Below are 26,804 nucleotides of genomic sequence, written 5' to 3'. Positions count from 1 at the left end.
TCTCTTGTGGTAATTATTGAAATTGCGTTGGCTTGCATATTACACAAGTATATGGCATAATTGACGCATTTATTCCTGTGCAACTGTGATTATTATTTTTGTTGTTTTATTTCATTAATTAATTAATTTTGTTTTTGAGCAATTAGGAAATTGTCAGTCGCATTGTTCTAGACATGTCTATCCACACAAGGTTTTTCTTTCATTAGGGACTTATGTGCACTTACTATCCAATAGGAGATGTTTGCGTATGTATTACAAAGATGACACATACAGTTTGTATGTGTCATCTTTGTAATGTAAGAGAGACAGCCACAGCCATAAAGAATACATATCCAGGCCCTAACATCACTCCAATCAGCAGTGATCAGTGACCTATGACACCACACCCCTTAACCTTTCCCCCCTTACTGTCTCCTCTCCCTCCCACCTTCGTCCACCCCTGTGAGTTCTGCTGGCCCTCGCTGTCTCCTGTTGTGGTAGAAAGTACAGTAGGTACAGTGTTGACATTTTTCTACCCTTCTACATGATTACGTCTCTTGTACTGCATGTCTGCATGTCAGTTGAATACCTAAAGGTTCATGCATAACAGTCTTGTCTTGTTCTGTTTGGGTTGTTCAGTTACTGACTGCATGTCAGCTCTGCTGTTCAGAGGTACACCCTGTGATTCCACCTCTACAATGTTTTAAAACTCAACTGTGAACTGGTTGGAGTTTCAAAACATAAGGAAAGAGCTGCGAGGATATTTAAGTATTTAGTGGTGAATGGAGGTTTAACCTGAGAACTGTCAACTAGAGGATTGTGCATGGATAACACTGAAGTTGCATGAAGCAGAATTACCTTTTACCTGGACATCTTTAATATCATGTTTCTTCATTGCATGAGGAGATGATGTTACTGCTGATGAAGATGATATGGATGTTGAGTATAATAACAACACTGACCGGTCTGTGTTACTTATGTGCTGCCTCTCTGTGTTTTGTCTCCCTCTGCAGGTGTGGTTACAGGAGGAGGAGGAGGAGGAGGAGGAGGAGGGTGAAGACGGGGAGTTGAAGGGTTCCGTTGTGTTTTGCATGCAGGCGGAGCATGCTGGGACCAGGACATACTACTTCAGCACAGACAGTCATGAGGAGCAGGAAGAATGGATTAGAGCCATGAGCGACGCTGCAGAGGTCAACGCTCCTCCAACACAGAGGTGCTGTTCACACACATTCACGCAGAGACATACTGAGCATACAGCACACACACATAGGCAACCATATTCTCCTGAGTCTATGTGATTGGCACCGGTCCAATATGTCCAGTCATGGTATATTATATGGACTCATATGTGCTATTAATATCTCAATGTTCTATGAATATGATTTGAATATTAAAATTTTCTTACTTTGATGCCATCTGGTGGTACTTTGATGCCATCTGGTGGTGACACTCAGGGATGACACTGTCATCGGCACACAAGTTGTTTTGTGGTATTTATACTTGCATATTTTCTTCCATTCATCATACATCGATCTAACAATATCTTTAACAAGCACTGATGTCTTCTTAGTAACAAAGCTGAACACTTGTGGAGGATTTCTTGAATAAGAAACAAATGTTCTCCTAGGTCTACATTTCTTGGATTTTATGCTCAAATAAAAAATAAACAAGAAATTGTTACTGCGGAATAACATATGCTACAAACTTCACATTAAATGTAGCTAGGCATTTGGCTCTGTAGCATGGTGCACAAGCTGCCAGGCATGTCAAGACAGGCATGTCTACTCAGGGAAACAAAACTGAAAATATATTTGGACCAATCAAGAATGTGAAAAACAAACAAAATAACAACAAAATATACAGAAAAAGTATACTCTGAGTACTGACCCAGTTCAAGCACTGCAGAAGATGCAGATTAGAACAGCCTGACCTGCTGTCAGTCAGAAGACGTTGGTTTGCCTCTTGGCTGCACTTATGATGAAGGAAGACTTTCACCAAAATGATCCACTGACTGAGTTACCTGTCCATAAGACTCCATGGTCACACCTCTTGCTTCTTTTGTAATAAGTCAGAGTAAACATAAACCAGAATAGACATAAAAAGCAACAATGGATCATGTTGTTTGTTGGCCTGGACCACCTGGGTATTGACAGGAAAACAAAGAAATGTGCAAAACTCCTCATTTCTAATAACACAAAATGACCATTTAGGGTTTGTTACATGTGTTGATCATAGACTGCTGTTGAGATCTTTATTGAGAGTTTTAAATTCACTGCGTGTCTGTTCTCATGCTTTCTTTTTCCTTCAAATTTCACAGAACAAACTTGGACATCACAGCTGATCTCAACCACACCATGGTGACCAAGGCACCTGACCCACAAACACAACAGCATCCACACACACAAACACACAATGAAACTGACAGCGACCTTCCCCACTACCCTAAGATCAACGGAGTTGACAGCCTTGAGACACCCCCACCCTCCACCCCCCACTCCGATCAGGAGGCAAAAAAGAATGACGGACGACGAGGAAAAGGTGGAGGAGAAGGTGAAGATGAAGGAGGAGGACCTAGTCCTGACCATGCCCCCCACCCAAATCACCATCCAAATGGTTGGGGCAACTACGGCCCTCGCAACACCATGCCCCACAACAGCAATAGCAAACCCCCTCCACCCAGGAGTCACAGTGCACATCGTGCCCCTCAGGGACACCCAGAGGGGGGTCCCGGCCCATCGCACGACCCCAGGGAGGAGCAGGAGAATGTGGTGCTGAGGAGGGGCTTTGTGCCCAGGACCGCTCCAGAGAGGGTGGCCCAGAGGAAGAGCTCCATGGCCCAGCTGCAGCAGTGGGTCAACCAGCGGCGAGGCATGACCTCCCAGGAGGACATCAACAGGTAGCTCTGTGGTTCATGGGGATACTGTCAGGACACTGATAATGCTGCTCTACTGTAAATCATTTACATTGACCAAGTGATCATTTCACTAGGTGCATGCAGGTGTTATGAAGCTGTAGAACAGCTACTGGCATTTCAGTTTCACCATAACTTTGTTGAAATCCAGAGATTCCTGACAAAACTAGTATCATGTACCTGAGCATAGAGCACAGCACAGCCCATGGACATTATTTTAAAAACTCCTGTCCTACACCTTCAAAATCCCTCATTTACAATATTTGGTTCATAAAGTGGCTTATTTAATGAATTGAATTTCCATGTGTATAGTAATAAAGGTGAAAAGGTCTTATTAAGGTAGCATGAGATGTCTGTCAAAATACAGTGGGGCTCCAAGACAAAGGTGTAATTTTATTCTTTACTTTAGTCTAGCTTTTCTTTAACAAATTTAAGAGGCTACACTTGATGAATAAACTTTTGACTGCTGCTGGTTTAAACTCCCTCCATCTAGAGGTCCATGTCCTTCGGTCTTATTTACATGACCTGACATGACATTGGATAAGGCAATAATCTCCATCTTTTCCTGTCCTTCCAGCCCATCTCGTTATTACCCAGTGAGCCGTGGGGTCTCAGCTGATTACTATGGCTACCCTGGTGGCCCCCAGTATGTTGAGGACTACCCTCTGTACCCACCAGGGGTCCGGCCTGACAGCATCTGCTCTGTCTCTGCTGTGGGGGGATACGACCGACGCTGGGCTGTCGAGGAGAAACGTCACTCGCTGAGAGACGGGCCCCATCACCTTTATGGACCCCCAATGCCCAGAGACCAATGGGGGCCACAGTACTATGGTGGGATGGAAACATCCATGAGGCGTCTGTCCATCCAGCCACGCTCCAGGTCTGTGCCTAGGTCGCCGTCCACGTCATCGGGGGGGCCCTACTCACCGGTGCCACCCAACTTTGCCTCGCCAGCTCGATCGCCATCTGCTCGTTTTGACCGGTTTCCAGGGAGGATGAGGGACGACGTCATCTATGCTGATCCATCTGTCTACAGTCTGAGGAGATCCCTCAGCTCACCAAAGGTGAAACAATGAGTGTTTGTGTGTTTGTAACATTACATAGTGGATATAAAAGGTAACTGCCACCACAACCTGACAATTTATTTTGTTTTAACAAGCAGCCACAAACTCACTTACTGAGATTGTTTGTTCTAAAATCTGTGACAGTTACTAAAGGGACCAGATATCTTTTATCACATGCTCTTCCTGATAATTAGACCATAGGTTGTGATTTAAATGAAAATAAGTAAATGGCATGAGGATTGAGGATTAGAATTAAGGCTCAAAATCAAAACGGAATTTTAAAATGTTTCTATTCCCACACCATTTCCAGAAAATAAAGACTTAAATTACCTTAAGTAGTACAAAAAGATTCTCAAAAAGTCAATGGGGATGAAAGAAAGGATGAGAGATTAATGTTTTGTTTCCATATGCTTTAACCATATTCATTTTACTCCACTCTAACAACTTTCATTCATTCTTGCCTCCATTCTTCCCTTCCCTCTTTCCTTATTACCTTCCCTCCTTCCTTCAGTATGACTACCCTGGTGATAGGAGGTCCTTAAGCCAAGGATTATACCACTACAACTACCCTGCATCCCCTTCCATCCACAATAAAATGGTATGTTTCGCTAATGTGCTGTAATACGTATCCATCTACTGGATCACACACAGTCCTGGGTAGTAGGCACAGTCTACAGCACCTATGGCACTTAATACAGTGGTATGTGTAGCCTGGCTTTGCCGCTACAGCCAGCCAGCTGTGGAGTTTCTTCTGCACATCTGTCCTCTGTCTATCTGCCCTTACCCTGTACACATCCCTCTCTGTCTGGACCTTTACTCTTTCTTCTACTCCTCTTTACTGTCCTGTCCATAACACCCCAGTGGGACCACTCTCCTGTGCATGAGTGTGAGTTTACACAGAACAGAAACATTGCTTAATGACAGAGAGGAATGATCAATGGAGGAGGAGACCAGAAGCCACTTCATAATGTTGCATGTTCAATTTTGCCAGTAAAAAAAACAAAACAAAAAACACAGCCAGGCATTTTCCCCAGTAGATTAAAGATGTGGTCTCATGTCATGAAAGATAACCTGTGGAGTTTCTGACCCCTAGTGGGGCTGTGGAGCAATGCTTTATGAGCAGGTCTTGTTCCACCACCTCTTGTTCCACCAGCATGAGGATGGCCATACTCACACTAGCATGAAGGTGGCGTGATACACAATCTGCTGATGGACAGCTGATAGCAGTAATGTGCAGAGAAACACTGCATTGCTTCAGCGAAAAGCAGGGAAGAGGAAAGCTGCTAACTAGCTTCTAACATGACTGTAAACACTGCTGGTATCAAAAACTTCTAAATGGTTTATGAGGAAGGAAACACTTTCAGCTCAGTTTGTTAGGCCTCGAGGATACACAGTGTGAGTAAACAGCTGTGTTTGAGCATTAAGGGGCCTTGGTCTACTATCTCTTCACCTTAGAAATAGTAGTTTCACAAAATAATCTTAACTCAAGAAGTTTTCACCCATATTTTATGGTCTTCGTCATTAGATTGAGTTTGCTCAGCGGTCATCAAATGGAAGTCTGCACCTCTATCCAACACATCAAGTCCTCTGTATTTGAGGAAGAGTACATCAGTGATGAGGAGGATAGAGAAAGGGAGGTACAGTAGCTCAGACAGGCACTCTGGGTCATTAGGTATAAGCAGTGGTCGATGAGAATCCCACTTTGACTTAAGACCAAAATGGACACTTGACTGGAGTGATGTATGACATCATCATGATATCACATGTGACAGCCTCTTGGAGGGGTCAAAGGGGAGCAGGAGTCAGTGGATGACTAGAGAAAGATCAAGGGGGACATTCACATCTGACAGAGACCATCTTTGAACAGAGACAGTGCCATGTCCCTCCATACTCGACGGAAGTTTAAATAACTTACTAATAACTTAATAACAACTAACCCATCTCCATGACAACTGATCAAAATCCATCTGCTGAGGAAGACTAGCTAGCAACAGAGACTTGCATTTTGAATTTGAAAAGCATTTATTTTGTTTGTTAAGACCCCACAAACATTGAAATGAGCAGCTTTTAGTCAAAACGGCTATTGAATTCTCTTCAAAGTGTTGCAGTTGATCATTGGCCAGGAGCTGTAGCCCTCCAGTGTGATTGGCTTTGGTGCTTTGCTTTGCTGCTGTCTTCTCTGAAAGCCTTCTGTCTGTACCGTATGTGTCTGTGTGATTTCCATGTGTGTCGCTGTTGCCGCTGCTTGGCTCAGGAGGACATATTAGACCTTCAGCTCCAGCGCAACCTGGATTACTTAGACCAACAGGTAAGGGGACACACACAGTATTGTTTGCATTACATATTACAGACACTGTGTTGCCCAGTCAGTGTCGACAGTCTCCTTTCCTGTCTTCTTACCTTCCAAAGAATGCTTGCTTGTAAATTAGCTTTAAAACACTATTATTAGCTTATATTCTTCCAGTCTACCTGTTGCATAAGCTTGTTGTCAGGTCTCTGTAATCCGAGCTGAATCTTCAGGTGCTCGAGGGAAGCCACCTAATTGGCACGGTTACCCGAATGGTGGAGCGCTCATCCTCAACTGCAAAGCTCTTTGTACAAGTAAGAGAGGAGAGAGCACCACAGGGAGGCAGGCTTCTACCGGCAGCACTACTCCAGACCTGCTTCTCTTATGCTACTAATTGCATTTTGCAGCTGGGCTCTCTTCTGGATGGCCTTTTTGACTAATTAGGGAACTTCTGAGCCAGTGTTGGCAAGTCCAGTCTAGTCCAATTTAGTCCTCACTACGGGCCTGGACAAAGGCCTGTATAGACCACTAATAGACCAGATATTCCTACCCAAGCCTGCCTCTCTTCTCTTCAGTCCTTGTCTCGTCTGCATGTGGTCCATACTGTCACTCACAGTCAAATACATCCACTGTTATGTTCTCCTCCATCACTTCTTAAGCTCACATCATACTTCATGCTTCTGCTTGGCTGGGTTCTGTGAGGGTCTGTGTGACATAAATTTCATTCAAGACATGTGGGAACACGTTGACCAACGCAGACACTCAAAGCAGTATTTACAGACCTGTTTGCACATCTGACCTGCTGTTCACTAATGCGTCCATGATGAGTATTTCAGGGCCCTGATATGAGTCCATGCGAACCACCCTTGCAGTAATATATTTTGTATGGAATGTGGACATTACAGGCATTCTATGGACCCTTGCAGACACAGGCAGATGACGAAGCTTGCGTCACGTGAACCCTGGCGGTCACTCATGGCTACGCGCATGACAATTTGAACTTTAGCCCATTTCCACTGTTGGTGCTTCAGGCACAGCAATGAGTACACTGGATAATGAGTTTTGCTTCTCAGGCAGCATTTTCTCTTTGGGATGCAGGACCCTAAACCCTAATCTCAATCATCTCTAACCTGGAATTGACCTCTGCAGCCAGACATGGGCAAAAAAGTACCTTTTCCTCTGTAATAACTAAAAGAAAAATTAATAAATCAAAGATTAACAATTAAATAGGCATTAAAGAATAGGCTGTATGTTCACGTAATGTCAATGTATATGTCAACTATATTCCATAGTCTTTGAGAGTGAAGGGCCTCCATATGCTTCAAACAAACTAGGGTGTGAATAGCATGCCATTAAAGCCTCCTCCTGGCTGCATCCCACTGTTGTTTGTGTGTCTTTGTAGTCTTGACGTGATGAATCATGCATGAGGATAACGGCCACACTTTGGACGGGTCTCTCCTCAAAGGCAATCATTGTGTTGCACTCCATTAAGCTCATTTGTCACATCATAAAAGTATATTTCTTGTTCATCTCACTTCACATGGTGCATGATGGTTCCAGGCATCACTGTCATCAATCATAATATTTGAAGTCAGATCTTAGGAGGACACGCTGTAAATGTGGATGTAACAGCTGAATTCAGGGTATGGTGGAGGGGAGCTGGGGAGGAAATAACTTTCCCCTGAACTCCTCTCAGTACCAAGATGTATCATGACACATTTCAAGTTCGTTCTTCATTCTGAGACATGAACCAATGAGCTTCTGTGATGTTTATGAGGTAATGTGCAGGTATGTGCAGGGGTGGAATGCAACAAGTACTGTACTGAAACTCGAGATGTTTGAGATAAACTGGATGTTAAGCTGACAAGGATGGAGAGTTCCTTATGGTTTTAGAGCATTCTTTTACTTTTAGAACATAAACATATGGTAATCTTATAGAATATCATGTATTGCTGTAGATTAAACTGTCCAACAGTATATAAAATAGTTAAAATGAGCTCAACCTTAAACATCTACAGCAGTAAAATGCAACATACACATTAATGCAGCAGTAACTTTTTCAGGTTTTGAATGCAGGACTTTTACTTGTAGTGGAGTATTTCCCAGTGTGGTATTAGTACTTGTCAATACTCCTTCCACCCCTGGTTATCAGTATGCCAACATGTTGTTTATATCAGGTGGAAGGATGGCTCCATGGATTCTTCCCATCCAACTGATGGCATATTATTACATGCTGAAACCTAATCACCTGCCATCTGCTGCAGGTTTCTTCATTTAGACGTCCTCTCCTGCAAAGGAAATGGTGATCTTGATGATGTTCTGAATAAATGATGAAGCTTTACATTCCTCAGAATAAAGAACAAAATGTAAACATTGAACTTTTGCTTTTCCTTCTTAGTTAGTGCCTATACTATTTGATTAATGTTGATAATTTGGATGATTTTTTTTAATCTTTGTTTTCACAGGTGCCTCCTTTCCATGAAGTCTACAGTAGAGAGTTACATCCCACACTGAAGCTCAACGAGATTGAAACCAGTGTATGACACACATAAAGTACACACAGTAAACATACACTCACCACACTCTTACAACAGATGATTCAAATGGCCAAAAGTATATGAACACCCCGTCTACTTATTTTGATCTAGGCCCCTAATCTGAATGCTACAGTATACAATTATATTTCAGACAGTAGTGTTCTTCCAACTTTGTGTCAACAGTTTGTGTTTGGCTCTTCCTTGTTTCAACCATATACAACACCTTTGGGACGAACTGGAATGTCGACTGTGAGCCAGACCTTATTGCCCAACATCAATGTTGGACCTCACTAATGCTCTTGTGGGTGAAAGCTGAACAGGGGTTGCTGTTAAAGCAGCAGATTAAGAGTGACATGTTCAATTATTACACATGGGTGTAGTGTTTGGTGTACATATACTTTTGGCCCTATACTGTAAGCATGTACTCACACAGATACATTCCTTTACTCTCTTTGTTTTATGTTTTCTCCCTTCTTTCCACAAAATATATGTGGTAACCACCTCTTTGTTTCCACAGAAACTCTTGGGTCGACTATGTGAGCAGAATGGAGTTTTGAAAGACCATGAGGCTGTTGTCCACAGACTGAGAATGGAAAAGGTACACAATTTTCCTCACAGTATTATACATTGTGAGCCTAACCAAATGTGTGCTGTTCTAATAAAAACAATTAGGTTATCTGTGCTTTTAGCACTTCTTAACAATTAACAGTTGTGAGGACCTGTTATACTGAAGGAAACCCATAAAGCTTATCTCATCTTACCGTATGTAAAGTTTCTCATTGACCAGAAAAATAGGAACAATACAATGCAACAGCCTTGTGATGACTGGTAAATGATCTCACTTATATAGCGCTTTTCAACCTTCACGGTTCCCAAAGTGCTTTACAGCTAAGTCTCATTCACCCATTCACTCACACATTCACACACCGATGGCGACCGAGCTGCCATGCAAGGTGCTGGTCTCCATCAGGAGCAACTTAGGGTTCAGTGTCTTGCTCAAGGACACTTCGGCATGGCAGGGGGAGCGGGGGATCGACCCCCAACCTGCTGTAACCAGCTTTACCTCCCGTGCGGCAGTGCTAATCACTGCGCCACCATGCTGCCCTGATGAACACAACCTTACCCAAAATGTCTGGTCAGGACTTTAGTTTGTGTGGTGATTCCATTTTACAGTCATTTTTGAGGCCCTTTGTGGTGCTGTTGTGTGGGACTTCTTTACACTGAAAGTTGTTTCTATTATTTCATTTCTCACAGTCCAATACAACAACCAAAACCAGTTGAATCAACACCTCTCTGACACAGTGTCAACAACAGTTGGACTGTTGTATAGAATTACTGTGCATTGTAACTTTCTACATTTCTGGTAATTCAGTATAAACAGTAGGCTGTGATAACATACTCCCACCCATTGTCTTTATGTTAACATTCAAAATACATTTGACACCTTTACACTTTCAACCCATAACTTGTTATAAGTCATTTTGTTCGAATAGATCTGTTGTTTTATGTCTCAACATCAAATATTACAGAAATAAAACCATAATTAGCTCTTAGCTCAACTTGTTTACCTACTGTTCAGGGTTAGGAAAAAAGGGCAGGAAAGTTAATTTCCAATAAACTCTTTCTTTTTGCTGGCCATGCTTGCTGTTCCCAGGACAGCCTAGAGGAAGCCCTGGTGGCTACTCATCAGGAGATGGAGCTGTACCATAACCAGCCTTTGGCCATGGAAAAGCTGCGGTTCAAAAAGGAAACCCTGCAGAACCAGCTCATCAACATCAGAGGGGAGCTCTCCCAGGCCTCCAGCGTAAGGACATAGCTGCAATTTGAAAAGATGACCTGTCTTTATATTTTGGAAGAATATAGTATATTTACGAACTTGGTCCTACCTTGCCTATTATTCCTATATTTTATTACACAATTTTAGGCTTTAACCACCACTCGAATGGAGTTTGAAGCATTAGAGGATGAGGCCAGCGCCATTCATGGAGATCTATGGGAGCAGCTTAATGCAGGAGGGCAGGTAAAAGGTCACTCCATCATCAGCTGTAATTTGTATGAGAAATGGAAAGCTTGTTTCCAAATGGATATTTGCCAACAGCCATTTATCAATCATTTATATAAAAACTACTAAGTAAGACATAGTTATCCATCATTTCCTTTCAAAATGTCATGTTAACAAAAAACAAACAAATACCCAAGCTGACATAATTATATATATATATATATCATATCATATGAATGAACCATATATATCATATGAATATGACAGGAAAGCAAGGCCAACAGTACTTGACTGTACTGGACCTACAATGCATCCACCATTACAAAAAATGTATAAATTGTAGTAAAGACCCAAAGGTATTCAGTAATAACAAAGAGGTCAAGATGAATTTTGAAAAAAATATATATGTATATATTAACATGTATATGCTAATTACATACAATTTTGTTTGTCTGGGTTTTGGCAGAGTGAACTGGTTCGTAAGCACATCCAGAAAGAGTTTTGGAGAGTCCAGGATGTATTAGAGGGACTGCACAAGAATAACTCATCCAGAGGCACTGACACAGCCAAGCACAGAGGTAACACACTGGATCTGGAAAATAATCACGTGTTTAGTGGAAATACCAGTGTCTCTATCATGTATATTCTAATGATTCTATCCCTGCCACCCCACCTCTCTCTCTTTCTCTTGCACAGTGGCCAGCGGTGCATCAGGCTCCTTTAGCACCAATAGTCCAGCCAGTCCCCTGAGCTCAGTAAGCCTCACCAGTCCACTCAGCCCCTTCTCCCCAGTGCCCGGCTCCCAGGCCTCCCCCACCAAACAGCTGGGCCCGGAGGTAAGCACCGGACACACCCAGCTGGGGACCAACCCCAATGCAAAACCTGGCACAGGCCCATGCTCAGACTCTAGAACCAATCCTGAAGTGCATAAAAGATCAAACCCCAAACCCCGTCCCAAGTCATGTATAGTGCCTCATTTTAAAACTGACCCTAAGCCTAGGTGTAGACCCAAAAGTTGCACGGAACCTGACACAAGTCTGCATGCCGAAATTTTTAATTACTATAGTTGTGAAACCCATGACAACTCCTTTCCTCAGCTCTCCCTAGCTTTCCAAAATCTTAGGGACTCCTTGGGTAGATTAGACCCTGTGATAGAGGAAACTGACCAAAACATCAACTGTAGAACCAACTCAAACTTTGACCAACCTATAAACTCAGCCAAAGCCAGAGCAGAAGAACAGATCAGTATTCTCCAAGTACAATGCCAGGATTCCGAATATACCAATCAGTATTCAGACACAGTCCAAACCCACTCTGACATTCAGGAATTTAGTTGGTTAACCTCAAATGTTTGCAGTCAAGAAGTCAAGATTGGTCTCAGAAAAGATGTTTATCCAGACTCCCACCCATATCACTTCTCGACAGGATACCATCATGGCCTCAGAAACCTGTCCTCCAACAGACGCTTTTCTATGCCTGAATCCCAGATCCTGCTTCTCCAGGACTCCTATCAGACTGATGTTTTATCTTTGCGCTACAGCCCAGATCTTTATACACCTTCAGTCCCTTGTTTTAGAAGTGCTAGCCCTGAAACCCAACACCATCACCAGCTAGCTTCTCGGCCATCTTGTCATGCTGGTGAAGGTACTAGGCCACTTAGTTACCCCAACAATCAAGGGGGACTTGACATTGCTCCAGTGATTTGTTCCGTAACACAGTCTGATTCATCCAATAATCACCCAAGTAAAGTGTTCATGCAGACCCATCTTTAAAGAAAAGGATATCCACCTCTCCATTGTTGATTCTGATAATTCTGTCTGCTTTGATTTATGATTTGTCATAATTTTTGTCCCCTTTTGTAAAAGCATTGGTGCTGTTAATTGCATTTGCAAACAGATTCTATGGTCTACAGGGATCCCATCAAACAGAAAGAGTTTGCATGCATCCCTGATCTAATTTCTCAAATTACGCTATTTGGCACTGTTGTGCTGCAATCTTATTCACATAAAGATTTTGGGGACATAATGTCTTTAGTCTTGAGATGGAAGACAGAACAACTGGCCAGAGATGCAGTAAGTTAAGGATTCACTTGTGCTATGTAAAAAAATAGTTTTCTCATCGATGTCAATCTTTAATAAAAAACCTCCATGGTATGAAAAACTAACTGCTGACCTGAACTTTCCTGTTCAGAGTTCCTGTTAGTTATTTGACTTTGTTTTGGTTTACTTAAGGAGGTACCTGAGCATGATACAAGTTGAATTGTTATGTGTTGGACTAAGTGCTGCTGTGAAAGTTCTCTCTCAAATAGCAATGATAAATTTTACCCTTCCAATTCCACTTCCAAAGAAGGACCTAGTCTGTTTCTTAGCAATGCAATGCAGGTATTTCATTGGCCACCTGGGGATTTTAATGTCTAACTCCTGAACATGGGATCAAGACCCCACTCCACAGAATCATTCCCATAAATCCGTTCTGCTCTGCACTTTGCCTGGCTTATTATCACTCCTGATGTGCAGCACTCTCTCTTCCTCCTATCCTTTCTCTCCTTCCTTCCTTTCCTCCCTCCCTCCTGCTCTTACGGTGATCTAGGAAACCGTTCCCCCAAGGCCTCCCCTCCCCAAGTCCTATTATCCTTTGGAGCCCTCCCCTACCTTCCCTCCCTCCATACCCCCCCCACCCTTTGACAGCACCGCCTGGCTACGCAGCTTGGGCATCGATGATGGTTACCTTGATGGTGAAGATTCTCACATCAGAAAGGTATTTGGGTGTTTCTGCCCCTGTCCTGCCCTCGCTTCACCCAGTCCTAATTATTGTCCAATTTCATATTTCATCTTCCTCTTTCCAAACGTCCATTTGTTCAAGCGCTCAACACATTGCCTCTGATTATCCCTATGTGTCTCCATATCAGCCTGTATTTGACCTCCCAAAGCACACACAAGTGACTGCTCGCCCTTTGATCTTTTCAATGCATCTGCTACTAAAAGCCATGTCAGCTGCACGCTGTCACAGAAAGGGTAATTTATTTTTAAATGTGTTTACATTACATTTCAGTTCAAAATGCACTGCAGGTGCTTTGGAGCGAAGGCCCTCCCTTGACAAGGATGAGCAGCAATTAGCACTTGTTATGAGTCCTGGTACCGAATGTGGAGTTCTCTACAGTCACAGATCAAACTCTCCATGTGCCTATTTGTATAGTGTCTTGATAGTGATGTAGTCATGCTAGTTGGTCACACCAGGAAGCACCACAGAGAAAGTAATTCACACATTCTCACCAATTAGGTGGTGACCACTTTCACCCTCACTGTGATTCCATTGAAATTAGATGATTTTGGTCTGAAATTTCAATGTCATACATGCTGATGTGATCAGGCCATTACCGTGTCTGCAAGTAATGTATTGCTTCTGCCATTACAGGAATACCAGGCTTTTTTAACATGATGTGCCCATGAGTAATGCATTCTCTAATGCATTGTTTTATCAGCAGCTTTGGATGTACTGGGATTTTCACCGCCTTCTTGTTTAATGTTGATTACATGACACATAATATCAGTTATCCATCTTGCAGCCAAAGTTTGGAGAACAGAACAATATTAGTGACGTGCAGGACCAGGTCCAGGACAGACAATCCACCATGAATAAAGGTACAACAACAACCTAAATTGACGTTTCCTTTCTCAGCTGATGATCATAATCCAGCAATTTACTCTTGGGTTGGTACACAGAACTTTGTGGAGCATGGGATTATGCTAAAGACACTCCTACTGATTTTTGTAAATTACAGATGAAAGATAAACCATAATCCAATTCAGTCTTTTGAGGTGTGATTGTATCGTTAAATCAGAGTGAAAGGAAACACATACATTCCCTTACAGTATTATGTTTGAGAATTCAACTCCCTCTTCTTTCCCATGGTTTTGAGCTTATCTCTTGTATCCCTTGCCAGTTGGTATTGTTCCTCCTAGAACGAAGTCCCCCACCGACGAATCACACAGCAGCTCTGCTGGAGTTTCCCGCCATAATGGCAGAGTGCCTAATGGAATCTCTAGGGTATGTCAACCTAAACTACATAATAATATCCAAATGTCTATCTAAACCACTGCATGCAAAGGAGTGTAGACTGAAGTCTTCAAACTAAATATTGTGTAGAATTTAAACCATCAAGGACCAGTGTGCACAGGAACCCTGTGATAGAGCAGGGACCATGCCTCTGTCCCAATAGTCACATTTGTGGTATGAGAACTTACATCGGTCCTTACATTGCTTAGCTCAGATACTTTACAGTACTTACACATGCAGAGCATACAACATAAAAATAGCCAAACAACATTCTGATTACCAACTTACCATTTACCACCAAAGCATGAAAACTGAGCGGTAGCTGAGGGGGTTGAGATGTTGATATTCACATATTTGGGATATTATTCATGTGAAAGAACATCTGGAACAAGTCAAAGAATGTCATCGAGGTCCTGCCAAAATGTTCTTGGATATGAGTAGATGTTAAAATTACTTCTTTCCAGTCATGAAACAGTACCCTAGGATTGAACCTTGGGGAACTTCACATGTCATGTTGGTTTGCTCCCATGCATAGTTGCCAGGTGAGACAAAATGGCCTCTGTCCTTGAGATAGGACCTCTTTGTCTCAGAATCCAACTCAGTTCTCTGTCTAGTAGTATTTTAGTGGTATTGTATGGTCAAATGTGTCAAAAGCACTAGTTCCAATATGGCTAAGTGTGTTTCTATGCATCCTATGCACCTACATCTTTGTCACAGGAGCGTCCGAAGAGCGCTGTGTTTCCTGCAGAGATCAAGTCTAAGATGAGTGTGGAGGAGCAGAATGAGCGAATCCGCCGCAACCAGAGTAGCTCTGTGAGGGATAAGAGGCGGAGTTTAAACCTCTCAGGTGGCCAGTCTCCAGCCAACTACAAAGTGGTATGATCAACCATGTGATGACCCTTAACATTTTAAGTGCCAGTAGAGTAAAAATGTGACCATGTGTTTACACTCCCAGCTACTTAATCTTTGACAGTTGTAGAGAACTAGAAAGCTTTGATCAACTTTGTGCACATTTAACACTTGCAAGGCAATGAAACAATCATTTTGTTAGAGAAACTTGATATGTATGTACAATTTCAATGGTGAAAATAGCTCAAAGAGGACATGTTGTGGTTTTCCTTATTTTCTGTCATATACATAGTGTTACAATGTTGGATATTGCTATTAAACGTTACCAAAGTTGCCAAATAATGAGGAAAACATAATATGTAAAAATAATCCCTGTGAGCCAAAAGCTCTTCAGACTGCTCAGAATGCTCCATTCGCTTTTCATGTCTACCTCTACAATATATATCTATATCTATATTCTTAGTTTGCTGACTCTAACCATCTGACTCTCGGAGCCCGGGACTGAAAATCTCCTCCTCCCGGTGGTCCAAAACTCCTGTGCTGGTGGTGTAAACACCAACACTCCCCTGCTCAGAGCTAACTGAGCTAAAGTTAGCAGTAGTTAGCGGTTACTTTCTAAAGCTTTCTGTCCATCAAGAAACTCCATAAATCACAGAGAGTTGAGGCAGAGCAGCCGGAGGACATCAGAGGGAAAACCAGAAAACATTTTATCCATAAAGTAATCAAGTTTCACCAAAATCAGTGAATAAAGTTGTGTGTGTTTTTTTACAGTAATCAGTGAGGCCCAGTCCCCAGAAACACATCATCTATTGTTTTTCCATCCTTCTTCTTGTCTCATTTGTGGTCTGATCAGTGCCCCATATCTCTATTTTCCAAGCTAAGTTACTGTAGATGTCATGCAGTCGACCTCAGGGGCTTGAGTATGAAGCGATGTGGGCTTTGCGCAGAGCACACAGGTTTCTCCCTGCCCCTCGTGGACTGCAGGGAGCTAGCCAATCAGAAGAAAGTGGGCTTTTAGGGACAGGAGCTCAAATGGCTTGTGTCAGACAGAGGGTGAACTGAGGGGCTGCATGAAGGGCCAGAATAAGATGAATAAGGAGTTATTTGATCTGCAAAGCTACTCTCGTGGCGTCCCAGAATAAAGATATAGAGCTGGAAATGAGCATAACAGGTCCTCTTTAAGAAATAGCGTAAGCCTCAATAACACCTAGTTATATTCCAGGCCATTGATGCTGTCTGTAGTCTGTCTGTAGTGGGACACGTCTGTAGTGCAGGGGAGTTGAACAGTCTAAATTGGGGGTAGGAACAATCCCCATCAAACAGGTTATGCCAGCTTGAGGATGCTTTGATAATTCTGTATCTGTGTGTGTATCTGTGTGTCTGGACAGATTCGTAGGCGACTGACAGCTCATGAGATTGACATCAAAGACTTGGAGGCAGCGGTTCGAGGCCAGGGGCAGGAGTCCCCTCGGGAAGAAATTGCTCGCCTGAGACGGTTACAGATTGAACCAGAACACTACGACCTAAACATCAGCAAAGAGGTGAGATCAGTTCTGTTCATGACCCTGGGAGATTTTCCCGCATCATGCATCATACATTTAATCTATTGTCTGTCTATGCACATGCTCAGTAAACAAGTAAAGACTCATGCAAAACTCTCAAACAGATGGGTGTAGAATAAAAAAAAGACCAGGTTGTGGCAGGAGTGGCAGGCTGGGGTCGGCAACAAGCAGTAAAACTGCAGAGGCAAACAAAGCAGAGCAGGGTCCAAGTCCAACAAGGCAGGAGTCCAGAAACAGGCAGGCAAAACAGGCAGGGTTTACACGATCTGGCGGGGAATGAGTGGAAGTGGGTTGGTATATATGCTGCAAGGGTAATGAAGGGGGTGGGAAACAGGTGTGGGGGAAGAAATGACAAAACCTAAACTGAACTAACTTTTAAAACACACAAGGTACATATCCTGATAAAACGTTTTCCTGGCTCACTGTTTAGATGGTATTATCAGAATCAGAATCAGAAATACTTTATTGATCCCCGGGGTGAAATTGTACAGTACCAGTGCTCCCATTCAAGAGTAGAAAGTAGCATAATTTAGAGCTAAAAGTATGTACAAAATATAAAAATAAGAAATAGAAAAAAATATATATACACATTTGCAGTATTTAAGTGAAAAATAAGTAAAAAATATATACAATAACAATGTATATGTATGTGTGTATATATATATATATATATATATATATATATATATATATATATATATGTATGTATTGCACTGTTGTGTATGACTATATATGTATTGCACTGAAACATTTAAAGAATAAATAGTGAGGTAGTATATGGGTATATATTGGTGTGTAAGTGTATTTGTGTCCGTATTTCTTCATGTGCATCATGTTTATTGTAGCTGATGGCTCCTGACAAGGTTCTGATCCCAGTGCGCTACCTGGATGTGGAGGATAACACTCCTCTGAGCCCAGAGGAACAGAAGGAGAAGCAGAAGAAACTGGAACGGATCAAGACCCTCATTGCCAAATCAAAGTGGGTTTTGACTCTCACAGATTGACTTATTAGTCAGTTTTCTGTGCTGCTTTTTTGTTTCATAACATTATAAACCCATACCTATTGGTCAAATTTTATAGCATGCCTTCCTTGCACCTTCCTTTAAAAGAAAAAGTGCTGATCTCTCTGTAAACTATACAGTGTGTTCGTGGTGACAAATGGCGATGGGTCTTTTTTTTCGTGTATTAAATTGTTTTTGAAGTAAATTCAGAAAAATGATAGTTTGGTTTTGCCATCTGTATTGAAATGGCTGCATTAAGACTTTTGACGTTTTGAGTAACAGAAATAAACGTGACAAAAACAAAATAAATATTGATTGTAATAAAAAATCTAGTTGTAAAAATGGAAATTTTAACATTATTTCCATTATATATGTTTTAAATTCTGATAGGTAAGGATCAAACTGGGTTTTTAAAAAATGGGTTTTCATCAACACAAAGAAGCTATTTAACCTCACTGATGCTGTCAAACGGCTTAATCACTCAGCAGCCCACAAGAAGGCATTTAATCGCATAGAATGGACTTACCTTCACGAAGAGCTAAGACAACAGGACCTGTATTCTGCAAATGGATTCATTCCATTACTTTTAATTACAGAGGAACCAAGAAGGGTTGTCCCTTTCTTCATTACTGCTCATTTCAGCAATAGGACCACTTGCTTACAAAATAAAAAAATTACTACTACTAAGTTACTAAAGTACTAAAGTAAGTACTAAAAACATAGAATACAAAGTTTCCTGACATGCAGATGATATTATCTTTGTCAGATGTAATATAACCATTATCTGACTAACAAAATCACCACCCTCCTCCTCTCTTTTGTCTCTGTCTTTGCGTCTCCTTTCATCATCCCACTGTCAGTTTGCAGAACGTGGTTCCTCTCCTGGACGGCCCAGTGGAGGGTGGAGCTCCACCCAGCTCCCAGCAGCAGTTGCAGGAGCAGGAAAAGCGTATTGAGATCTCCTGTGCTCTGGCTGCTGAGGCTTCTCGTCGCAGCCGCCTTCTGTCCGGTGAGGACTCTCTCCACACGGCTGCCACCGACACCATCGCCACGTCACTAACCCTCTCCCACTAACTGCTCACTCTGATCACACAGCACAGGACAAGCCACGATGCTTAATCCCAACACTACATCATGCACATTTCAACATCATGCACAACTCTGAAATCTAATGCTGATCTTTGTGTGTCGTTTAAGATTCAAATTTTGGTAAACTAAAAATGTAACCTGCCAGGATATCTTTACAGGCTAAAACTTTTAACATCCATTTCTCATAGAGCCACTGTATATCATTCAAAAAATGTATAGCTGGGAGGTGGGACTTTTTGATTGATTTACTGCTGAAAAGTTATAGGTCATTTTTGTGGGCTTGGCCATTAGTTTGGTTGGTTATGATGACGTTTTACTCATCAACTTCTTTGCTGAGTTCTGGGAGTACCTCTTCAGTCTAACAGGACAAGAACATGAACAGAGCAGACAGCTTCAGATCACTGTTAAAATTATTACTGACTTACTTCTTCATTCAAACAATGTGAGTTTGTTTGGCTGTACTGTAAATCGATGTGCCAGGTGGTCTTCTGTTGTATGTCTGACAAAAGTAGCTGCTCAGGAAGTGTTTTCTGTAGTATTAATTTCGCATTTGTTGTTACCATCAGTAATCACTGGTGTTGCCCAATTAACCAGGACCGGAAATTTAAAGTCAAAAAGCAGGTCACTGGTCTCCAAATTATTTTACAGCATGAACTTGGAATCCTTTTGAAGAGCTTGGCAATGTGCAGAAGGGCACATGAGGTCTTTACTCATTAAATCCTTGTGCAAATGTCAGAAGTTTGAAACAATCAATGAGGGTAGCCTAGCTGTGCGAGGTGCACATCATTTAAAGAGATTTTGGAATGGTCTGAGTGTGCGTGCCTCTGATAACAAGTTGGCACAAGGCAGAAACACAAGTGAACATAATCCATTGAAAAGACCTAAGCCAGCAGGGATATGTGAGTCTCTTTGATCATTGGTATGGGTTAGGGTCACGGGTCTAACATTAACAGGTCAGTTCTGGTAATGAACTTTGCAGGCACAGGGGGGTATGGGTTTGTAAAACTTAACCCTGTGCAGAACACTGATTTCAGGTGCACTCATTTTCAGTTTGACCGCCAAATCAATTGTTTGCTGTGTTCCTAGATCTCAGCAATAAGAGTGGTAAGATGTTATCATAGTCGGAATGATGGCCAAAACTGTAAAAATAAGAAAAAAGAAAGTATTTTCTTTGTCTCTGCACTTCTGAATATGATGTAGTCTCTCTTCATTACACATTTTGGAATGTGTATGTATCTACACCACAGCAGTTACAGATACTCAGTATTTCATTACATACATCTTGAAGTCATGATGTCATCAGGCATCATGCGTTAATGCATGATCCCATGTTCCCATATTCAGCAAAACAATTGTATTTCCATAAACAGAAGCAGTTTGGCTGTTGAGTTTGTTTTGCTGTCACGTACCTTTGTGTCTTTTAGAACTGTATTAATGCACCATGCTGTGTGTCATAAGCAATATTACAGCAATTCTGCAGAGCTGAGACAGATAACTAAAGGTTCATCACACAAAAAATAACACAAAATGACTGACACAGACTGATAATTGCTTGATAAATATTGAAAAATGCCATGAAATGTTGTACAGACATTCATGGTCCCCAGATGATGAATCCTTATGAATTTGGTGATCTTCTCAACAGCAGGTCAAAGTTTTTACTTAATAAAAAAAGTAAACATATTTCAACATCCACTAGATGGATTGTTGTGAGACTGAAAATAAATTTGAATTGCTTTGGTGCCCTGACGCCCTAACTAAATTTAATTTTTACAACATTTTGCCTTATGATCAAATACCAGCAAAACTATTCCCATTTCCATCAGCCTCAGCTGCCCTTTGACTTTAAGCTAATTGCTAAATGTTGCATGCTGGCACACTGAACTTAATAGTAAACTGATTAACACTCAGTATGTTAAAATTACATCACTGTGCTTCACACAGCTGCTAGCTTTAGACTTAAGATAAAATTATTTTTTAAAACAACTAAATAATTGATATACGGTAATGCACCATAAGTTTAAGTCAATATGACTTTCCTTCACTCACAGCATTACAGCCTCATTTTGAGTCCAGAACCTTCTTAGCAAAAATACAAAAAATGTATCCATAAGCTCCTTTAACTGGACTCGTGATCAGCTCACAGTAGTGCTGAAGACTTCAACTTAACGGCAGTCACACATGCATCATTTAATTATATTTAAAAGATGCACAGTGATCCAGGGAACCAGAATCAACAGTTTTCTGTACCCTAAAAGTCTACAGTCTACTATTTTCACAGTCACACGTTTGAATACACAGGAGTCCCTCCTCTTCACCTACTTACCTCCCTTTGATTGGTTCACTCCTTGTTTTTCTTTCTATTTTTTTCCCTTTTTTCACTCGCCCTGCCTCCATCCATCTCATTCCAGCCCAGTGCGCCCCCAGTCCCCCCACCTCCCCGACCAACCTGGCCCCTCCCCCTTCCTCTGCTGACTTCCCCAACTCTGCCCACACCATGAAGGTGTGAGTCATACAAGGTGAGTTCACCTCCGTTCACCACACCACATCCACCAGTCCCCTTCTTCCCCTATCCTGTTTAGACCCTCTGCTTGCTTCACTCTGTGGTACTGCTTTTGCAAACAATCCTCCTGATTTCATCTAATGAGGTGTATGAAATGACACATTATATTTGACTGATATAAACATCAGCACTGCTATTCAAAAACAATAAGTTAAAGATGCAGATGACCCATTTTTGGTCCAAGTGCTCTATATCACCCACAAACTTGTAACGTAATGAAATGGCCCTAGGTTTCATTGGTCAAATTCATTTCTGACAGCCAAATTTAAGAAGAAAAAAACCTCTGAGAGTTTTTCACATGGCTATTGTCTTTGGTTTGCAACACGCAATAGAGACAACAGGAATTAACTACTGCTACTGATTGCTTTTGAGCAAAGATCTTGCACATACATTTGGACTTGGTTGTGTTGGGTCTATCCAAGCATCGTTTTTACTGAGCTTGAAGGTCCATTCTCCAAACTCTCAACGCAAGGTCCAACTCGTTTCACATCTCACATTACAACTGAGTAACTCCATCTGCTGATGAAGACCAAGAGATGTAGATGAAAGTTTCAGACAACAAGTAAGTTGGACCTTGTGTTGAGAATTGTCTCAAGTAGATGCCATCCACTGTAGCAGAATATGTTGAGTCACACAGGCTAGTGGGACATAAGCTACAACTCTGCCCTTCAGAAATCTGCCCTTCAGTAGCAGTGATTACAAATACATTTTTCCTCAAATGACTCAGAAACTTAGAAATTCCCCATGCTAGTTAACTTTCAGGTAACCTGGTATTATCTTTGTAGCTCTCTTACCCTGCCTTTCTTTGCCTCTTTTCGTCTGTAGCTCAAGCCCTGGCTGCTGTCAAGTTTGATGGAGCATCTTTCTGAGGATTCTCTGGACAAACTTAACAATGGAGATGGCCCCAGACAAATTTAGACAAACATATTTTCTTTAGCACCTAAACTGATACAACAAAAGCACGGAAAGCTAACAAAGGAGGTTCCTATTAGGCGAGAGCAAAAAGAGTTGTAACCTCACGCCCCCAAACTCCAATTCATCCAACTCACGGCGGTCTCCCACTATGTGTGCCCTGTGGCACACAGGAATGCTCCAGATTTCTTACCAGCTTCATGTTGTGTAATATTTCTATATAATTTAGCTCAGGACATATTCTACAAAGTAGAGATTACTGATGAACTATATTAATGATGAGATGTTTTACACTCATAGTGACAAAATGTCGGTGACCTGAGGTCCGATGTTGATCAGTTCACAAGAGAACACTGCATGTGAGAGGCCCACGCCGCAGATGAAAAAGAGAAAGTTTGGGATGAGGCCAAATGAATGTCACTGAGGTCAATGAGTAGACAAGAGTCTCACTAAAACCTCCAGAGAGGCTTTGAACATTCTTCTGGACACTGAAAGCCAAAGGAGGCTGTTGATTTTTCATTTCATCTAATCTCCATATCAACTTTGAAAAACCACCAATGGCTTGTGGCCCAGTGAGGAGTGGGACTCAGTGACATATTCTTATACTTTGACAACTGACCGAAACAAGAGTGAAGCCTCTCATCCTTTGTAAAAAGCTGAGGACTCTCCTTCTGAACTCACTGTGATGCCTGTTTCACCCAGACCTCCTACACTACTCCCACCCTATCAACCTCGTCTGCCATCAGTTACACTCATATGCAACCATTAGCACTATATACATTTGACTGCTTCACCTGGATTATGTTTTTTAATTTAGTATTTTCTAACCTGGTATCTTCACCCTCTCCAATATTTGCTGTCATGCTTGAGGTTTTTACCCAAGTTCTTGTAGGATTGTGGATTAAAGTCCCTGACATACTGGTAAATGGATAGTTCTGTACACTACATTGAGTACGCAGATGCAGGCATGCTTGTAGGCTGTACGGATCGTCCCAGACATGTACGGCAGATGAAATTTATGTCACATGAATTTCAGCAGTTAGGCGGAAAGTATAATTTAGGTTGTACTCCTTTCTACATTGAAAGAGGCATCTTTATAGCCTCCGCCTGCTGTCAATGCTGCAATGCCATTGAACTAGGAGGTCAGCATATTTGCCTAGAGGAAAATCAAGGCAATGTGCACAGCTAGGACTCAGCTGCTCTTCACTGGAAATAATGACCTTGTTCTGTGCTGTGTTGACTTTACTCTCTAGTGTGGAAGGCAGTCAGATTGTAAAGCTGAAATCCTTAACGTCTTTTAGTTAAATTACGGGAATATATGGTCACCTTGTCTCATCTGCATGATGTATTGTTAGGCACTAAGACAGACACATTTACTGTGGTTGGACAGTTCAGTGTTCAAACCAGAGCTGTCAGACGGGAAGTGACATGCTTTCCCCCAATGTTGTGGGTAAAGCTTTAAAATAAAGTGCATAACACCAGCAGTGGAGTATATACTTGGGTATACCATGTGTATTTCAACTTTTACAATAGCTGATTCAAAGAAACAGCAGGCCATGACTCAATCCTCTGCCCCAGATGTAAAGAAGCCTTTTTCTGAGGCTAAACAACAAAGCCTAAGAGGAGAGAAAGAAATTGCTCAAGGGTGAATATGAGTCCAGACCATTTTTCAATTCAGTATTGTGCTCATGGCAACTACACTATGGTAAAGTGTGGTGAGACTCTTTCTGACATCATCTGGTGGTTAGAAAATGAAAATGTTAGCACAGACTACTAGTTGGGTTACAGCCATCCACCACCCTGACCTCCAAACCATCACTGCTCTGTATGATCCTCACATTTCTGAACTGTTTTGGCACAAAACATTGTTATTAAACATAAACCTCTACCCCAGAACCCCCTCCCTCCATCTCAGGTGCATATGAATGTAATTCATATGAGACATTATCCTGAAGAGACACGACCACCTCACCACCAACTATTGTGTGCAGCTCCTGCATTTCAATGGACTTCATCTAGTGTTCCAGAAATTCCCCCAGTGGTTGTGTACACATGTATAGGTAAAGTATGTTGGACATGTGTTTATAAATGGTATGTTGTATGTGAAAAGTGAAAATAGAAGTGACCTTAGAAGAGTAACTCTGCTAGAAAAACACGTATCTGTGTAATGAGGAGTTAGCTAATGATGCAGTCATTTGAGAGGAATTATATACTGCAGAATACTGTCATGTAACATATCCCACCAACATTTCATCCAATCATGCAGTGCCATAAGTCTGAAACGTGTCTGTGTGTTTTATATGTTGTGATGCATGGACATATTAATGACATGACTTACAAAGGAGTTTGAATCTGGAGGAAGTGCAATGATTGATGGTACCAATTGGAAATTTCAAAAATCTACACAGTGGCTTTAAGTGGAACTCAAAATGCTTTAAGTGGAACTCAAAATGGCCAATATTATATAATATATTTTGAAAAATGTTTACATTATTTAACTATGAATGAAGTAAATAAATTAATTCATAATTACATTTTGAAGAAACTAAAATGCATAAATTAACCAAATGAAATAACTGAAAAAAATCAACTCATTATTGTGACATGTTACATAATCATTCTTATCTTCATAGTAACACTGTTTTAGTGTTCATTTTTATTTCATTGGAGTACATTTTGGGGTTTTTTACAAGTCTGTTTTTACTGCATAATAGCATTTGCCAATGACACTTTTATTTCATGTAATTTGTCCCTATTTTGAGCCCCTGATCAAACAGAGTAAGTATGTGGCTGGGTGGGAACTTGTGACTACATCTGCTGGTAATTTAGAACTGGATTTTATCAGTGTCTGCCGCACATAAAAGTCCAAAACACTTCATGATTTATATTATAAAAAAGCCACTAGAAATTCAGACTTGCTACAAAATAAAAATTGTTCTCACTGGAGAAAAAACGCAGTCTTTTGGTATCACTGTAGGTTTGGCCATGCCTCTTCATTGCAACATCCTTCAGATTTGAACGCTGTGACTATACACACACACCTCCCCTTTGTTATGTGTATGCTATTTATGCTTTTTTTTTGCCCTGACACACTTCAATGTTCAAGTGACCTGTAATTGTAGAAAGCTATTGTAAGTCCATACTCAGAGACTCAGAGACAATATGTTACAGAAAATGGAACTGTATGCGGAAATCAGTCAACGGCTCTCACTACGCAAAAACAAAACAAGGATTTAAGAGAATACTTCTATTTTTTCTTATTTTAAGTTTTTTTTTAGAAATGGAATACGTTCAAAAGAGGCAGCACATATTTTTTTAGATGCATGGATATTCGATGACAAGTTGACAGGTTCAATTTTTACACTCAATTACGTTTTGCATTTTTCACAAAGAACTTTGTTTTTATTTTATTGCTCTTGAGGATTGTTTGAAGGAGCAGAACATAGATATTTTTGGATTACTTGGAATCTGATGTGTTAAGAAATGACAGCCAAAAGGTGGTGTTCAGTATTTGATACTAGATGTAGCATTTGTGGATCATGAAAATACAGAATATATACATTATATACATTTGTCAATGTATATAATATTTTGGATTTCAGTTACAGTATAGCCTATCACTTGTAACCATAGCTACTTTGGGGAAAAATAGACAAACTGCTTGAACTATGCAAATGATTAAAAAAAAAGACAAATAATACGCTTGCTTTCAGAAGACCTTGCAATAAAGTGAATGTATACAAATAATGTGTTTCTTTAGATGCTTCTAAATTCATCACAGTATTTTGTATGATAAAACATGTCTCGCTGCCTGGAATGATGATATATTTACTGCTGTTATTTTAGTCCACTTGTTGATAATGAAGTTCACTGCCAAAAAGACTACTGAGGTTAACTGTCCAGCCACATTGTTACCAATAGGCTCCTGATGATATTCTACAGTCTTTGTTATATCAAACTGTATGTCTGAATGAATAAAGTGCAAAAACAAA

At 41.2% G+C, this 26,804-nt stretch overlaps 1 protein-coding gene across 1 annotated transcript in view; it reads left to right on the top strand.

Annotated features, from left to right (window-relative positions):
* Positions 1–26,804, top strand: part of plekha6 (pleckstrin homology domain containing, family A member 6) — a 56,005-nt gene extending 29,201 nt beyond the window's left edge. Inside the window, exons 7-25 of the mRNA XM_070902305.1 lie at positions 993–1,192; positions 2,297–2,875; positions 3,468–3,954; positions 4,466–4,552; positions 8,707–8,778; positions 9,296–9,376; positions 10,433–10,582; positions 10,703–10,798; positions 11,247–11,358; positions 11,477–11,616; positions 13,370–13,537; positions 14,352–14,421; positions 14,724–14,827; positions 15,554–15,712; positions 17,074–17,226; positions 18,111–18,226; positions 19,109–19,257; positions 21,749–21,856; positions 22,726–26,804. Coding sequence (XP_070758406.1) covers positions 993–1,192; positions 2,297–2,875; positions 3,468–3,954; positions 4,466–4,552; positions 8,707–8,778; positions 9,296–9,376; positions 10,433–10,582; positions 10,703–10,798; positions 11,247–11,358; positions 11,477–11,616; positions 13,370–13,537; positions 14,352–14,421; positions 14,724–14,827; positions 15,554–15,712; positions 17,074–17,226; positions 18,111–18,226; positions 19,109–19,257; positions 21,749–21,846 — 3,021 coding nt within the window. The 3' untranslated portion in view covers positions 21,847–21,856; positions 22,726–26,804. The remainder of the gene's footprint in view (positions 1–992; positions 1,193–2,296; positions 2,876–3,467; positions 3,955–4,465; positions 4,553–8,706; positions 8,779–9,295; positions 9,377–10,432; positions 10,583–10,702; positions 10,799–11,246; positions 11,359–11,476; positions 11,617–13,369; positions 13,538–14,351; positions 14,422–14,723; positions 14,828–15,553; positions 15,713–17,073; positions 17,227–18,110; positions 18,227–19,108; positions 19,258–21,748; positions 21,857–22,725) is intronic.

The sequence above is a fragment of the Enoplosus armatus genome, chromosome 3 (genome assembly GCF_043641665.1).
Source record: "Enoplosus armatus isolate fEnoArm2 chromosome 3, fEnoArm2.hap1, whole genome shotgun sequence".
In the NCBI taxonomy this organism is placed as follows: Eukaryota; Metazoa; Chordata; class Actinopteri; order Centrarchiformes; family Enoplosidae; genus Enoplosus; species Enoplosus armatus.
Note: the sequence above shows the minus strand (reverse complement) of the source record. Positions and strands in the feature narration are given on the sequence as shown.